At 42.3% G+C, this 18,253-nt stretch overlaps 1 protein-coding gene across 3 annotated transcripts in view; it reads right to left on the bottom strand.

Annotated features, from left to right (window-relative positions):
- PIGK (phosphatidylinositol glycan anchor biosynthesis class K) overlaps positions 1–13,090 on the bottom strand; it is a 248,631-nt gene extending 235,541 nt beyond the window's left edge. For all 3 annotated transcript variants that reach the window (XM_033916805.1, XM_033916807.1, XM_033916806.1), the window contains exons 1-3: positions 12,980–13,090; positions 11,175–11,228; positions 7,420–7,511 (exon numbers count right to left, since the gene is read on the bottom strand). In XM_033916805.1, coding sequence (XP_033772696.1) covers positions 7,420–7,511; positions 11,175–11,228; positions 12,980–13,054 — 221 coding nt within the window. In that variant the 5' untranslated portion in view covers positions 13,055–13,090. The remainder of the gene's footprint in view (positions 1–7,419; positions 7,512–11,174; positions 11,229–12,979) is intronic.
- Positions 13,091–18,253: the final 5,163 nt, after the last annotated feature.

Genomic DNA, 18,253 nt, shown 5'->3' with positions numbered 1-18,253 from the left:
AATAACAGCAGATACTGCAGCCAAAAGGCAGAAAGCATTTACTTGTTCAGTGAAAGAAACCACATTGTTAATGCTAATGAGGGGAGAGGGTTTGAGATGAAGTAGGGGCCCTTTGTTCTGAGTTAGCAATTTTGGAAACAGTTGCAGTTTCCATGATTTTCTGATTGAGAGCTCTAGAAGGATAGGAAATCAAACTGGCGTGGCCAAAGGGGTGCTATGAAGATCATGGTTCCCTGATCTTGGCGAAGTTTGAATACAGTTTTCCCTATAAGAGGGACTGGAGGAAATGCATAGAGGAACTTTGCCCCCAATTGCATTGTGTTGGACACCTTTCTACTTCACTGGGGGAACAAGAGCCTGGAACAGAATTGTGGAAGTTTGCTATTCTGAGGGGAAGCTAAGAGATGTATGTCCAGTGTTTCCTATCAAGAGAAAATCGGATACAAGACTGTTGTGCTAAAAGACCATTCGTTAGACTGCTCAACTTGTCTACCAACAAGTTCTGCTTCCCCACCAAGTAAACTGCCTTGAGAAATTTAGAGCAATGTTAGTCCCACCTTTTCTCCCAGGCCTTTCCAGGTGCCTTAATGAACTGTTAGCACAGTAGATAGCAAGACTTTTGACTGCACCTCTTTAATTACTCCTACTAATGTGAATCTGAGAATATCTTCCTTGGCTAAGACATGTAAAGCACATATACCACAGCAAGCTGAGAGCATGCAGCTTAGTTTAAACAAGGTTTGGCCAGGTTCCTGGAGGAAAAGTCCATAACCTGCAATTAAGGTAGTCATGAAGGAAGCCACTGCTTGCTCTGGGATCTTACTACTAGTTGAGATTCTGCCAGGTACTTGTGACCTGGATTGGTCACTGCTGGAAACAGGATACTGGGCTAGGTAGACAATTGGTCTGGCCCAGGATGGCTATTCTTTTAAAAAAGTTAAAGGTTTTAACCTGAAGAATGGCTATAATGTAAGAAATAAAATGTAGCAGAAGAACTGAGCTATGAAGTAACAAGAATTTTAGAACAAATTATCTCTTCTGTTTTAAATATTCTTTGCTTTGCTAAACTCATTGAATTTCAAATGGACTAATTAAAATAAAAGTTGCCTATTACTTATACAGAAAACTAATGAGGCTGATTTAAAATAAAAGTGAAGAACAAAAAACATGCGACTGTGAAATAACAGCTTTAAAATTATGCTTTTCTTACCCTCTATATTGCTCATGCAGATTCAAGATATACCATCATATTTCTATGTATATAGACAAACAGAGAATGGGATTACAGTGAAAGAAGAAATTTGTGGGTAGCAGTTCAATGTCCTTAATTTTCAGCACCTCTAAGGCAGAGGTGGACAATCACAGTCCTCAAGGACAACAACTCAGTCAAGTTTCCAAGATTTCCACAATGAATATGCACAAGATTAGTTTGTATGGACTGCTTCCATTGTATGCAAATCAATCTCATGCATATTCATAGTGGAAATCTTGAAATCCCAAATGGGTTGTGACCCTTGAGGACCGTGATTGCCCACCTTTGCTCTAAGGCAGGGATCTCAAAGTCCCTCCTTGAGGGCCGCAATCCAGTCGGGTTTTCAGGATTTCCCCAATGAATAAGCATTGAAAGTAGAGCATGCACATAGATGTCATACATATTCATTGGGGAAATCCTGAAAACCCGACTGGATTGCGGCCCTCAAGGAGGGAATTTGAAACCCCTGCTCTAAGGTGTGTTCTTAGTAACAGTACTATTCCAAATTGTTGAATAAACCAGTGTAAGATATAATAGATCCATCTGCCTGAACCACATTAACACATAGAACAGCTCTACACATGCTCATTGGGACTAAAGGGAATCAGCACAATACAAATACATTATAGATTTGCACTATGAATGTTTAGATTTAATTACTTATCTTTCCTAATCAGGGCTCAAGGCAAGTTACAGTTCAGGTGCTATATTTTACTTGACACAGTGGAGGTGAAGTGACTTGCACCAGACCACAAAGAGTGCCAGTAACAGCATCAGATTCAACTGGTTTTCAGTCTGCTGCTTCAATTGCTAGGTTAGTCCTCTATCATAACATCCCTATGTTATAGATGTCACAGTCAAGCCAAGTCCACTTCACTGTTCAGAGAAACCCAATGATTATTTTATGTCTGTAAATTTAAATTAATTTGATATAATTAAAATGAAATATATTGTTATATATCTTTCTGAGATTGATATTAGAAATGTATTATGCTTTATTAAACTTTCAGTCACCTGTATATTGGTTTCAAAAAAGAAACGCTTCCTCTTACCCTCAGTGTACCCCAGACAGCAGTTGAGTAGCAAAGCTTATGCTCCTGATTCTGCTGATTATTTCCTCTAAAATCACACACTAAAAAAAAACAAACTGGAGAAAAAATTGAAAACTTCTTGAAGTAGAAATCTTTGCGATGCCAAGCAATAAACCCCCCAAACTAGAATATGTTTGGATTACTAATGAAGTTTTGTAATGGCTTATCTCAGCAGATGTGCAAGAACCAGCACATGTGCCCCATAGTGGCACACAAAGTCCTTCCAACCAACTCTCTGCTCTCTATTTTGAAACGTTGGTTTGCAGTGCCAACAAAGTAGCAAGCCGGGATGAAGCAGGTTTAAGCACTAATGAAGATGGTTCACTTTGGGAGGCTGCTCTCTTCCATTCACTCCTCTCTCCCTTTCCCAGTGGAGCTGCTTCTTTTCCCTCATGGGGTTGCTCCTCATGGCTGATTATTATCAAGAACCCCATCATTCTGTGGCTTTTTGTCCAAAAATGTTGCTGACCCATGGGTTAGCACATCTCAAATATTCTTGACCACTCACAGCGATGCAGCTCAGAAAGAAGACTGCACCGATAAGAGTTTGGCAGAGACGCCTGACATCAGCAGCAGAATTCCCGGTTCTTGTTCCAAGAAAGGAAGCGAAAAGAGTTGTGCCAGCAATACAGTAACTGAGAAAATAATGCAAGCTATGCAGCCATGTAGACTAGGGGCTCCTTTTGCTAAGCTGCGCTAGCGTTTTTAGTGAGCGCTGAAGATTAATGCGCATTAATCCCCGCGCTACGCAGAAAATACTAACACCAGCTCTATGGAGGCGTTAGCGTGTGCTAAGCGTGTGCTAAAACCGCTTAGCGCAGCTTAGTAAAAGGAGCCCTAGGCATTTTCATCTAGTTGTTTTATTTTTGTTTAAAACAATTACAGGGATGACATAACATTTAGAAATCTAAGAAGATTAACATGGCTAAATTAAAAGCCAGGATGGGCTAAATGAAAATGCACCTCTTTCCTATCTACTCATCCATTCTTCAATCCATGCATCCGGTACCTGCAATCCTAGAGCTGAAACAAAAAAGCTGTTTGTTTACTCTACATGACCTCCTTTGGGGCTGTAGTTAAAATCATTATTTAATCATATTCTCCAGCCTAAAATACAAAAAAATATCATTGGCCATTTTGGGGTTCATTCTATATAGTCCGCTTAAAAAAGTCAGTGCTGAATAGTGCGGCACTATGTACTATTCTATAAAAGTTAGATGCACTGTATAGAATCACACTTAGCGCCACCTAAGTGGCATTTGGTGTCACAATTTTTAGGTGCACCCTATATATGCCAGGGTTTTCTTGGCCTAAATGCCTGTGTTAAGGTTTCCCTTATACAATCTGTACTATTTCCCTTTAAACTATGCTTAACCCAGAGATGATGTTAATCACAGGAAGCACAGCTTTTAAGAAAATTAGATTTTTATTGATTTGCAGAAATCACAGTGAGGAATTAGGTACAAAAGATTAAGGCGCAACTAAATAGCAAATGGCAAAGTCCCTGCACTGGCCCAACATGTTTCTAGGCACTGCATTTATGAGCTAAACCTCTTAATTCCTACTTCTGTTCCTATAAATGAATTCATGTATCTTGAAAATAATACACGTTTCTCAGAAATTGCTCTTAGTACTTTGAGATTACTGAATCAAAAGGAAAACATGCTGTTATCCAAGTTTCTCTCTCTTGCCAACAGCTTTCAGCAGTCTGTTCTTCTCAGAGGAAGGAAGGAAGAAGGGATAAAAAGAGTCACACAAACATACCTAGCCCTTTCTCATTGGCCTGGTTCGTTACTACCACCAAAACCCTCTAATATCCAGGTACCTCATTTGTCTAGCTCATAAAAGCCATCATGGCTTCCCAGAACTCATTATCTTATCTAGGGCACTGTGAGCTTCCCAACTTCAGGTACCTCTTCTAGAGACTCAATGTCATGTCAACCATATAAATGTCTTCTACGTAGGCTTGTACCCTGATTCTTCTTGAACATGTAAGCTATACTGCTTCATTTTCCATTTCTAGACCACAAATGCCTTTCAGTTCAAAGTGGTTTATAAAGGAAGAAGAGGAACAGCTCAACAAAACTCTCTAAAAACAATCAATATTCATAAAAAAAAACTAACAATTGCTGAGATCGTCAATTTCCTAAAAATCTAACAAATAAACTTGATTTCAATAATTTTCTAAAATGCAGATAAGATGATGATAACAATTTTTGAAATTCATCATCCCAACTAGCTGCCTGAAAAGCAAAGGAGCGTTCTAAAAAACTTCTTGTAAACACTGCCTCGTAATACAAATAATGAAGTGACTCGTAATGGGCGGACAGTATTAAAAAAACTAAATTTAGTCACTACATACCCAGGGACCTGACCTTGAAGAATTCTATAACAAAGAGACCCAATGAAGCTCTTTATAGTACTGAATGACGTGATCAGTTTTCTACAGATTCTACAGATTCCATTCAAACTAACAATGTGGCTTAGAATATATTGAAATAACAGACAAAGGTGATCTGTTATTCAGATAAACAACCAGGCTTGCCACTTAGGCCTGTAAGCTATCTTAGGGAGAGAAACATTTCTCTTATTCCTCCATGTTATATGTATAACATTTACCTTCATCTCTCCCCTGTTATCCCAAAAATTCACATACAAATTTAATCCTAACACCTGTGCCTAAGTTAGATGCACAATGGTGCTTAAGTTAAAAACAAGCCCACATCCGCACTCTAACCATTCCCATTTTTAACTATGCACTTTGGATTAGATGCCTACATTTTATAGAATTGTTTTTTTCAAGTTAGGTGCCTAACTTTCATTTAAGTCCAATTAACCTCATTCAAGACGTTTTAAGTGCCGATTATCAGTGCCAATTAAGCCTATTCATCAATTAAGCTAGGCATCTACATAAGTTAGGCATGTCAATTTAGGTGCCTAACTTTCGGCAGTTTATTTAGAATCTGCTCTTTTTGTCTATGGAAAAAAGCCAAGTGCATATGGCTCTTAAATTGTAGGGTTTTCACAATATATAGACCATAGGCAGCAGAATGGGATAGGCTCCTTGAGCTATGGACTAGAGAGCTTGAGTGCCTCCCAAAAAGGAGTCTTTAGGCCACTCCCAGTGCATCCAAAAATGAGTTTGTTTGGTCCCTTCATCCCAGAATGCACTAGGAGGGAGGCCTAAGATTCCGGTTGGCCCAGGTGCCTAAAGCCCCTCCTAGAGGGGGCCTTAGGTGCCTGGGCCAATAAGGGCCTTAGGTCTCTCCCCGGTGCATCTGGCCGCTTGAGGATTGTCAGGATAGGGGCAAGTTTTCAGCAGGGGTTCCAGCAGGAGGGAGTGGACATCCCTTCTGCTGTTGATCTTCTGGGGTGGAGGGTTCTGGCAGGAGGTACTGGGCATCCCACCTGCCATTGAACTTCGGGATGGGGGTTTCCAGCAGGAGGGACTAGGCATTCCTCCTGCCATTGATCTTCGGGGAGGGTTCCAGTAGGAGGAACTAGACATCCCTCCTGCCGGTGTTCTTCAAGGGGGGATGGAAAGGTTTCCGATAGGAGGGACTGCACATCCTTCCTGCCGGTGATCTTCAGGCGATGGCGGCATGAGGAATTGGGCATTCCTCCTGCCGCGGACATTTGGTGGGAGGGCTCTGGGGGGTTTCAGCAGGAGGGACTGGGCATCCCTTCTACCAGCCGACTTCAAGGGGGGGCAGATTCCCTGCTGTGGCTGCTAAAATGATTGCAGCAGGAAGATTCCATTGCCACAATCAATAAAGTTCATTTTGCTGGCCTACCATTCAGGCGCCTATCGGGGACGTAGGAAGATGCCTAGGGCCGCCTAAGTTCTCCTAAGGCCACTTCCAGGAATAACCATGCCAATGCCTAGCTTTGGGCAAGCTTAGGTGGCCCTACGCATCTCCCTAGGCTTGCGATAAAGTCTACAATGTAGGCTGCCTGCCTCGGGGTGTTTTGGGTTTTTTTTTTAACTTGCGTCCCGATTGGCTGGTTAAACAGCGGTAGGACACCTAGCGCCGCCTACAATCAGGATGCCGTTTATAGAATTTGCTGAGAGTGGGAGAGCTAAATGTTCAATGAAAGATGTCATGAGGTAGATAGGGTCTTACAGTCCTTAACTAGTGGTTAGCTGTGTACTTGGTTCCATGGTGGCTAATAAGTGTTTTGTTTGACTCTCAACTTTATTTTACAGGTAAGAACATAAGAATTGCCATAATGGGACAGACCAAAGGTGCATCAAGCTCAGTATCCTGTTTCCAACTGTGCAAAACCCAGCTCCCAAGTACCTAGCAAGATGCCAAGTTTCAGTCAGTTAAACAGTTTTCTAAAATCTTTTTGGGCAGCTTTACACACCTTGCCCATCCCTTATTGCTATTCCCATGGATTATGGAAATTTGTTATAAACTGGGATTACCAAGGATAATATTAAAAGATCGCAAACTGAAGAACACAGCCATTTGTGTTCTAGAGTAGGCAACACTGCTTTTTGTTCATTACCATTGGTTCCCCATGTGATATAGATGTGAATTCAAGTTACTGATGCTGGCACACAGGGCCTCCTATGAGTAGAGGCTACCATGTTGCTGACTTGGTATTGCCTTATGATGTAGTAGGGTGCTATGATCAGGTTCCTATGTTGTCAACGGCTCATTGGAATCCATGTGTAAGTCTGTATTCTTTTTTAGCACCAATGTTGTGATATACAATACTTATATTCCACCATTAAACCTCTTAGATCTATACGGGGCTCCAATGGATCACGTCACCCATTAGTGAGAATACCTGCCTGCTTGTCCTGGGATAAACCTGCAGACCTGTTGGTAACTGCAGCAGTCGGGTTTGATAATAGTAAAACCCGATTCAAAATAGCCAAGCAATTGTTAGTGAATCAATTTTTCATGGGAGGATTGGGATCGGATTGCTACATGGGTTAGTGAATCAGGTCGGAGGGAAATCGTGTCGCAAAGGGCTCGCAAACTGATCGGTACACGATCGGTTTGTTTAGTGAATCTAGCCCAATATGCTGCTGCTCCTACAATTATGCAATTCAATGTCTCTTACCTATCAGGAATGCCTAGCCTTTTGACACTTCTGTAAACTGAGAGCGTGTTGGCCACATGACGATAATTAAACCAGAATCGAGATGTGCATACCTTAAAGAGTAAACAGAAAGCAAAACAGAAGCAAGGGGTTGTTATAATTTCTTAAAAGACTCGGACCATTGTATTAGAGCTATGGCTACAATTTTTTCTACTGACACTAGAGAATGTCCAAAGAAAATCTGTGGTAACCTTCACCAATATTTTTTTATTTATTTATTTATAGTCCTGTACTTGCTGGAGAAGTTTAATGAATCTGAAAAAACTGGAGAAAAACAAACTTTATTATTTTCAAAGACAAATCACCAGAAACACAGATGGTGGTAGATCCTAGGAATTACATTACATTACAGCTTCGTTTACATTCCACATTTACCTAAAAGGTTCAATGCAGACCATAATAAGATAATCTAGTTCAGGTTAGATACTGGGAACATATATAGCTAAAAGTATATATAACCACTTACAGTTAAAAATGTAATCATTTAAACACCACAAAGAGAAAAGTTTTTAAGCCTAATTTCTGTTGGCAATAAAGTCCAAATCTTTGCAGATTAGTAAGGGTTCAACTGGTAACCAAGATTTTAAGATCTCCATATTAAATATGCATAAGATTTGATTTGCATGTATTGCAAATAGATCTCATGCACACGTTCACATTAAAGAAATCTTGAAAATCTGACTGGATTGGAGCCCTTGAAAATCATTGTTGCCCACTCCTGTGATAAAGGCTAGCGCTGAATGATGAATGACACAATGAGTAGGTATTAGTACTTTTAAAATATGACTGGACAGGTAACAAGTATGGCAATCTGAGTAGTTAGGTAACATGGTCATTTTTCCAAGCATCTTACAGAAGTTTAGTTCTATTCTGAATCATTGGGACAATTTGAGACCCTTAAACAGGGAGTTTTATTGCATGGAAAGACCAATGTAGTCTATTGCCGTGTGTCATTAACAAATAGGATAAAAAGCAGACAAAAAAATCCATATGGTAAATATAAGAACATCAGTAAGAACAGAAATTAAATGACTTCAAGTAAGAGTCTGAGTTGAAAAGTCTTTATCTAAATTTATTTGTTTTCCCTAAAATTTCAAAATGTATTTGTCCAAATAAATATTAATTTTCATGTTCTTGTTATTCGTGTGTTCCTGATGCGCGATTTTATGTATCCACAGTTGCATCTACTGTGAATATTCCCCATTCATGCTGCTCTGTTTGTGAATTCACAGACCTACTCTAAAAAATAAACTGCTTTCTTTTGCTATTTGAGGTGTCCTTGTGGGGTGGACTAAGGGATATGACCAATCGGAATCTTAGGCCACTATCAGTGCATCCCAGAATGCACTGGGAGAGAGGCCTAAGATTCCGATTGGCCCAGGTGCCAATCCTCCTATGGGAGGAGCCTTAAGCACCTGGGCCAATCAGGGCCATAGGCCCCTCCCCGGTGCATCCCAGGATGCACCAGGAAAGGAAAGGCCCGCCATTCTGCCTCTAGGGAGGGTTCCAGCAGGAGGGAGTGGGCATTCCTCCTGCTGATGATCTTTAGGGGTGGGTTCTGGCAGGAGGGACTGGGCATTCCTCCTGCAGGGGAATGTCTAGGGGGAGGAGGGGTTTCTAGCAGGAAAGACTGGGCATCCCTCCTGCCAGGGAATGTCTCAGGGATGTGGCAGCAGGAGGAATTAGGCACTCCTCCTGCTGCGGACATTCGGGGGGGGGGCTTTGGGGGTTCCAGCAGGAGGGATTGAGCATCCCTCCTGCTTGTCATCTTTGCGGGGGGGTATGGGTTCCCTGTCATGGCTGCTTAACTGAGCGCAGCAGGGAGATTCCCTCATCTATGTGAAATGTAGATCAGCATTTTGCTGGCCTACATTTCAAGTGACTATCACAGCCCTAGGGAGACGCCTAGGGCTGCCTAAACTTGACTAAGGCCACTTCCGGGCAAAACCACGCCCATGTCTAGCCTTGGTCGAGCTTAGGCAGTCCTACGCACCTCCCTATGCTCGTGAAATTACCTACAATGTAGGCAACCCTCTAAGCAGTGTTGTTTTTTTAAAAAACATGTGTCCCAATTGGCTGGTTAGACAGCAGTAGGATGCCTACTGCTGTCTACAATTGGGATGCCGTTTATAGAATTTGCCCCTTAGGGCTGATTCTATAAATGGCGCTTAACTTGTAGGCCCCGGTCGACAAAGTTGTCAATCAACCACGTGGTGCCATTTATAGAGTGACATCATTTACCGAATCACGCCAAGCAGCACTAAGTCATCGCTAGGCGTCCTAGTAGTAATAGGCACTGTTACATTAGGCTAGTGTTTTCAGGCCTAATTTATCGGCGCCTACCACAGATGTCTAACACCACCTAAGTCCAACCATGTCTACTTTTCAGGTAGGTGCCACAAGGTACCTCAAGCTTTATTCTGTGCAAGACTTCAATTTTTTAAATCTGATTTTAGTGGCGTGGTCAAGTACCACGCCAATTAAACCAATTAAGTTTTGTGCAGATTTTAGTTTGGGAGTTGCTAGGCATCCTTGAAAAGGGTACCTAGCGGCACCTAACTTAGACACCATTTATAGAACTTCCCCTTCACTTTTCAAGTACACACCAGTTTGCATTGCACATACTTTAGATGTGTCCTAATTTTGGAAGAGCTTGTTTCCATGCATTAATTGAGCATTATCTAGAAGAAATGGTTTGTGGATTTACCTAGAGGTTGGCTGAAACTGCTTTTTTCTGTTTGGGCCAAAATTGAAACTATGGCACCATAACCAAAACTCAGCTTTACCCTTATCACATGTGTTATATGCATACATTGAACAAAGTTTAATATCTAAAAGTATGATATCCAATTATATGTTTTTCATGTCTCTAATGAGGAGAATGTGGCATAGTGGTTAGAGCTACAGCCAAGCATCCTGAGGTTGTAAGTTAAAACCTCGTGCTGTTCCTTGTGACCCTGGGCAAGTCACTTAATCCTCAACTGCCCCAGATAAGTTAGATAAGACTGTAAGCCCGCTGGGACAGATTGGGAAAATGCTTGAGTACCTGATTGTCCAAGCAGTATATCAAATCCCAATCCTAGTATACTGATGGCTGCAAGACAAGTCTCTCCTAAGTCCTCACCCTCCTCCCCAGCATCAAACACATCAGATCAGGTACTGTAGATATTCATACCATGCCACCTTACTGGAGAGGAAATGAAGACAACAAACTCCTGCAACAATTTATTGATCTCAAATTACTGGTCTCAAATTACTATTCACCTAAAGTAACAGCAATTCTCTTATTTCTTGACCTCTTTTTACCTATAAGGGATATAAGGGAAGAGTCAAATCCCTGAGATAAGGATGGTCCTTTCTTGGACTTTTGAATGAGATTTAGATCCCACTACAGACATACCATAATTAAGATATTACCAGCGATTAGCTACAGTTCTAGAAGTGTAGTCAACTGAACTGCATTATCTGCAACATTAGCCGTCAACTTGTGGCAACGACCTAAGTGTAGCCAATTGAATTGCATTATCTGCAACATTAGACATCAACCTCTGGCAACAACCTATGTGTTAATGGCAAGAAAATTTACATGGCCATGGTTACAACATTGTAAGCAAGTGTTAAAAGCCACATTAAATATCTAATGCATTTTAGTAAATATTACCTTTAATAGGTTAAAAATAGGTTTAAAAAAAGGCAAGAAACTTTAGGATACTTACTAAAACTGCCCAATTGTTTGTGTGTCCACTTTTAAAAAAAAGTTCAGCCTGATGCTGCAAAATCAAATAGATTCAAATTTAACATAACTGCACAAGCATCATACATTAACCACTTGACACATTTCAAACATATTCATATTTTATGTAATAAGCACACAAGTGAGATGAACCAAAAAATCCTGTAAAATCTTTGAGTTAGCACAAAAGCCCAATGTAGCTACATTTTGCCAATAAGCTGCTCCAAGGAAACAAATAAGTAATCTTTTGATATTCTCAACAAGAATTTAAATCTCTGATTGAGGATATAAAGCAAGTTGTTCCTTTTGTGGGGCTCCCACAATGGCAACAATTTAATACTGAGTTTTCTTCTTGCAAATTTTGAGCAGATTGAATCCTTTTGTAAATGAGGGACTTCAGTGCTAAGCTTACACACACAAATGCTGGACATATCCATGCCCCCCACACATTTCCCTCTGTGTATATCCCTTGCACTGAGGCACTACATGAGTTGCATGCTAAAGGGCTGATGCTCAAAGACTCGTGGTAGAGTGAAGACAAATCCCACTCCAAACACAAATCCTCCTTTTCCCTAATATAAAAAAAATTACCCTGGCTGTCTAATGGCTCCCAGCCCCCCAAAAATGCAGTGGTGATCTAGTGACCCCTTCCACTCCCCCAGTTGGAGAAAACTGCTCTGATGATCTAGTGAGAGCCCACCCACCCCCTTATACACTGTTCAGTGCATTCCAAGGATGCATCACATGAGGCAGGATGCTGCCATTTTTTAAGATGGTTGCACCAAAGGCATCGATCCTGCCTCTTAAGGTACAGAGATGAGTTACCTGGGGAGAGGAGGAGAGTCAGGTGGATGTGACTGGACCCAAATTAGGATATTGCAAGACACCAGAAAACCAGGGAGGGGGGTCACCTACAGGAGGTGTCAGGTGGGTGGGAGTGAATATGCCTCTAGACACCGGGGATTATTTTTTTAGTCATGCGAATGGTTCCATGAGACATCAGGGATATATTTTTTTAATTGAGTCAAAGCAGAATAGTACTGGAGGGAGAGAGAAAGGGTGCTGCTAAACTTTCAACCAACCCTTCTATGTTGTCCCACACTTGGCATAAATTTTCATGTAGTAGCTGTGTGGCTAAAACTTTCTTTTCTATTGGCCATGACACAAATTCGCCACATTTGAATGTGGTGTGAAATAAAGGTTTCCTCTGGAGTTAACACTCCCACTAAAAACCCTTTCTGTATTGCTATCCCACAGTAAAACACATTTAAACCAATGGTAACCCCGTGAGAAGCTTGCTGTATCAGCCTCTTAGTGCCCAACTGGCACATACACTTGCAGCACATAAATAAGAGGTACCAAGTCATAAAATGAGGGTGAAGGTGCGCAGTACAAAAACGTTCCGAAGGTACTGATAAGCAAGTATAAACCAAACTCTGAAAGCAATGGGTGAGGCTAGCTGAATCTGCCAACTTCTAAAGTTCTGACAAGAAACATGTTAGGAGAAATAAATAAACGCCTCCTAGAGACATGCATTGCAGACATAAAACTAAAACCGCAGATCTGTACCATCTACTAGTTCATATTCACCGTTTTACCCCCATTTGCCCCAGGCTCTGATTCCACAGCGTTTGTGCTCGGCTTCATCAAAGAGGGTATGAAGACCCTCATCCCCCGCCCCTCCTCCAACCACTGCCTCGCCGCACCCTGAAAGCCTCCAAAAAAGCTGAACGACACCCCGGCTTCGGCCATCTTGTCTCTCTGCGCTTGAACCCGCCTATAACCTACCATCTCCACACTCCACACGCCGAAACTGGCAATTACAATGCCCGCAAACCAGGAAACGCCGCAGCCAGGTGCCATGTTCCCTAAATGACAACCGGAAGTAAGAGGGGTAAACGTCCGGCTTCCCGTCACGTGACCGTAAACTAGGACGGGTTGTCATGACAACCTGCTTCCCGGCAGCGCTGTGACTCGCCTCCTTTTCGCAACAAATACAACGCAATATTGTTAAATCCCAAGCTTCTGTTCTACCTTTCGTCTGTTTATTGCGCGGTATGCGGGATGGGGGGGGGGGGGGCGCCTAAGAACAGTTTCGGCAATAGGAGCAATCAGGGCAGGATTAACCAATAGACCAAGTAGGCACGTGCCTAGGGCCCGAAATGGTCAGGTGGGGCCCGATGAAGGAGGGCATCAACATTGTTTTTTCCAAAAGGCGATGGGCCCCTCCAGCATTAATCGGCAACGTGGTCCCCACCCCAATCAGCAACGCAGCCCCGGAAAGTAAGACAAGCAAGCAACGCGGGTAAGAAAGGCAACGGGAACTGTAATTGTGCAAGCGGTGCTGCTTGCCCAAAGCTTCCCTCTGACGCAGCATCCTGTTTCCGCCTGGGCGCATGATGGGGCGGGGCAGGGAGCCCAGTGTACTTGTGTGCCTAGGGGCCCTCGACTAATTAATCCTGCCCTGGGAGCAATGCTGATAACCATCTAGGCCCCTCCCTCTGAGACAAATTAGCAGCATTTTATGGGTCTGCAGTAGAGAATCTGTCCCCGTCCCCGGCCCACCATCCTCTGCACCGCCCCGTCACCGCCGTTCCCTTCACCGCACCGTCACCGCCATCTCTTTCACCGCCACTGCCATCCCATTCACCGCCCCGTCACCGTCCCCGCAGCATCCATATAAGCCTTAGTACTGTAATATTTAGTTTATTCCTTTCTTCTCAGCAGTCCGCTTATGCGGCTGTCCCCAGGTCAAAGACCAGTGCTCTAAATGAGTCCAGCCTCACCTGCATATGTTCCAGTTTAGGAGGAACTTGTCCAACTTTGTCTTGAATCCCTGGATGGTGTTTTCCTCTATAACAGCCTCCGGAAGAGCGTTCCAGTTTTCTACCATTCTCTGGGTGAAGAAGAACTTCCTTACATTTGTACGAAATCTATCCCCTTTTAACTTTAGAGTGCCCTCTCATTCTCCCTACCTTGGAGAGGGTGAGCAATCTGCCTTTATCTGCTAAGGGAAAGATTGTCTTTTTTTATCTACAGAATTGAATTCAATACTCAAAATGAGGTTGCATCATGGAGTGATATAGAGGCATTATAATATTCTTTGTGTTATGTACCATCCCTTTCCTAATAATTCCTAGCATCCTGTTTGCTTTTTGGGTCACCACTACACACTGAATGGAAGATTTTAGCACATTGTTTACATTGACACCTAGGTCTTTTTCTTGGGTGTTGACTCCTAACTACTGTATGATTTGGATTCTTCCCAATATGCATCCTTTTTAATGCCATTCATCTGTCATTAGTATACTCACTCTTCCAGTTTCCTAAGGTCTTCCTGCAATTTACACAGTCCGCATATGTTGTAACAATTTTGTGTCATCTGCAAATTTAATCCAATATCCAGATCCAGTATCCCTGTGGCACTCAACCCTCCTCCTTTTGTCCAATAACCAATTTCTAAACCACAACAGAACATCGCCTTCCATCCCATGAATTTTTAATTTCCTCAGGAGTTTCTCATGAGGAACTTTGTTGAAATCTTTCTGAAAATCTAGATACACTGCACCAACCAGTCCGGCTTTATCCACATGTTTATTCACACCTACAAAGAAATGAATATATGTGTATGTGTTTATTCTCTATAATAGTTTCCACTATTTTGCCTGGCGTTCTTTTCTGTATTTTTTATGGAGTTCCTTTCCTTTTTAAACTAGTGATTTCAAACTGCTTTGATCCCTGTGTAGAAAATAGCAGTATAGCGACTCCAGAAAGTACTTCTTCACCGAAAGAGTAGTGGATCAGTGGAACAGACTCCCACTGTAGGTGATTGAGGCCAGCAGCGTGATGGATTTTAAGAGAAAATGGGATGCTCACGTGGGATCTTTAAGGGAGTAAATTCAGGGGGGCGGATACTTGGCAGGGGCAGACTCGATGGGCTATGGCCCTTTTCTGCCACCATTTTCTATGTTTCTATGTTATATCAAGAAATAAATAAACACTGAAGTCTGGCTTATCAGTCTGCAATTTCCAGGATCACCCCTAGAACCCTTTTTAAAAATTGACATTATATTGGCTACTCTCCAAACTTCAGGTAATACTTACCATTTTAACAACAGGTTACATATCACTAACAGCAGATCAGCAATTTCATGTTTTAGTTCTAGCAGTACTGTGGGGTGTATAACATCTGTGGTCCAAGTGATTTTTCACTCTTTAACTTGTCAATTTGGCTCAGTAAGTCTTCCAGGGAACCATTTAAGTATGTTATAGAATATCGGCACTTAGATGCATAAGTGCATTTCCATCATTTAATTTATGCACAAAAGTCACTCAGAATGTGAGTGTAGTGGGACAGGGCAGGGCATGGGTGGGGATCCCTGTTACATGAGTAATTTACAAAAGACTATAAGTTACGTGCTAGAATGTTACATGTAGGTGCAAACTGTTAGAACATTAAAAAGGATACTAGCAGAGCAGGGTTCAAACTTTGGCCCCGATGCACAATGCTCCGATGCAATGGTAAGCAATACTGTGGTGAGAGCGATTTTTCATTATATGCATGCTATTCACATGGAGCACCACCGGTAAAAGGGGAAGGAACTATGTCTGGCACCTACTCAGAAGAGCAATAACTAGGCACAGCTCCTCCCCCACCCCCATCACTCCTGTCAAAATCTGCTTGCCACAGCTGCTCTTCCTGCTGGATGAGCTGATAACAGCAAGGGAATCCCAGATTAGCTGAGCCAGCAGGACTTCCCAAAGCCGCATGGCATCAGAGCATTGTTCATTGGAGCCATAGAGAAGAAAGGTCCCAGGTAACCTTTCTGAAAAGGTCTGAGGGAAGAAGACATTTCTCTGGGTAAGAGAAACTTTTACTCTGACATTTGGTGATTTAAAGATTGGGGATAAAAGAGAAAGTGTTTATTGATAAAGACAGTTTGAATTTAAAAAGCAAACTTTATTAGCTCTGTCCTGGAGTCTTTGAATTTTCTATATGAGGATGTGGATTACTGCTGTTGAAAAAAGAAGTGCACTGAAGACCGGCAGCTGCCTCCTGACTCAGTTCTCTGGCGCCAGAGCTAAGTAATTTTTGCTCTTGCTTCTGCATTTTTCAGCATGTTACACTTTAAAGCTTTATAGCTTGAAAACTTTTGTAAAACTATTTATAAAAATGTTTAAAGCAATAGTAAAAAGTATTATCACGTTTTGAAAAACGTTTTTGATTACTGTGCACAGTAGTGGGTTATTTCCTCTTTAGATCTTTAAACATTGTTACATGGTATGAGTTTTTTTGCAAATGACAATAAGAACGCCAGCTGAAAATCATCAAAGATTGCTGCGTGATCCATGGTTTTGAGGCTTTTTCTCCACCTGTTTTATATCTTAATGTTAGATCTTATTGTGATAACCCACTGCTGGTGAGTGACATTTTTTGAAATTTTGGATTTAAACATCTCTATCATATCTAAATGCCTCTATCATATCTCCCCTCTCCTGCCTTTTCTCTAAAGTATACATATTGAGATCTTTAAGTCTGTCCCCATATGCATTATGATGAAGACCATGTACCATTTTAGTAACCTTCCTTTGGACTGACTCCACACACAATGCAGCGCTTGGCCCTTAGTCACGTGGCAGCTATGAGGTCAGAAACATGGACACTCCATTGAGGATTACACCATCGAAGAACAACATGCAGTAGTGTGCTTTCTTTGGGCAGAGGGAGTGAAACCTGTGGAAATTCACTGTCAGATATTGACTCATATGGACATAGCACCATGAATCAACTAAAGATTTATGAGTGAGTAAAAAAGTTTAAAATGAGAAGAACAGGTGTACACAATGGTCATTCTGGTCACCAATCAATATCGCACACACAAAAGTGCATTGACAGGGCGGATTCCTTGATTCGAGAAAACTGACTCTCAATTGGCTGCAATATGGATATCAGCTATGGATCTGCATTTGCCATAATGCATGATAACTTAGGAAAGTCTGCACACAATGGGTTCCCACACAGCTTGCTCATCTGCACAAGCCACACAGCATGTGGAGGTTGCGACCCAGTTCCTGAGACGGTATGAAGAAGATCTGAGTATTCTGGAGAGAATTGTCACCAGCGACAAGACAAGGGTGCATCACTGCAACCCAGAGAGCAAAAGACAAATAAAGGAAGCGGTGCTCACCTGTTTTCGGGAGCCGCTGAAAAACTTCTTCTCTGCAGGAATGCAGAAGCTAGTTGAACGATACAACAAATGTGTCATCTTGCATGGGGACTAAGTGGAAAAGAGATATGTTCAATTGTTCACAGTTATTTCTATTAAAGCCATTAAATGCATTTCACCCTTGTTGATTTACCCTCGTATTATTTGTGAATTTAGTAACAAGACATTTCTTTTTTTTTTGTAATTCTTTATTTGAACACTGTGCCCAAGTTTACATAACAAGGCATAACCAGAAAAGCAGAAATACAGTGTATATAGAATGAAACACCCCTCCCCCCACGACAGTTCCCCCCCAACTCCCCCCCCCCTAACCCATCCCTCCCTCCCCCCCAAAGAACCAGCCAGGTTACCCATTCCCAATTAGCAACAACAAAATCCCTCCCCCTACCATGGGAAACACCAAGAAAAAAGAAGGAGAAGGAAAGGGAAAGGGACGGGAGTCCAGACTGTAAAGGAGTCCCCCATGTGCTATTAATCCTTCTGTGACTCCAGTACAGGAAACTCAGAACTTCCCTCCACCTCCAGGAACCTGCCCCAAAGATCCTCAAACTGTCGCCTCTGGCGGGTGAGTAGAGCAGAGAGCCGAAATTTCTCACAAACCCAGCCCAGTTTCACTCGCATCATTGCCACCGTGGGTATCGTGGGGCTCTTCCAATGAAAAGCCAGCACTAGCCTAGCTGCTGTAAAAGCCAGACGCGCCATCTTGTCTTGCGTGTCTTCCACCCCCCCTGGGAGTACCCCCAGCAAAGCAGTTTCCGCTCTATACGGCAAGTGACATTGCAGAAGTCGCCCCACATAGTGGAACACCTGAGTCCAATAGCCCAAAATGTGAGGG

Source organism: Geotrypetes seraphini, chromosome 12 (genome assembly GCF_902459505.1).
Source record: "Geotrypetes seraphini chromosome 12, aGeoSer1.1, whole genome shotgun sequence".
NCBI lineage: Eukaryota > Metazoa > Chordata > Amphibia > Gymnophiona > Dermophiidae > Geotrypetes > Geotrypetes seraphini.
The sequence above is the reverse complement of the archived record's forward strand: the minus strand, read 5'-3'. Positions and strand labels throughout refer to the sequence as shown.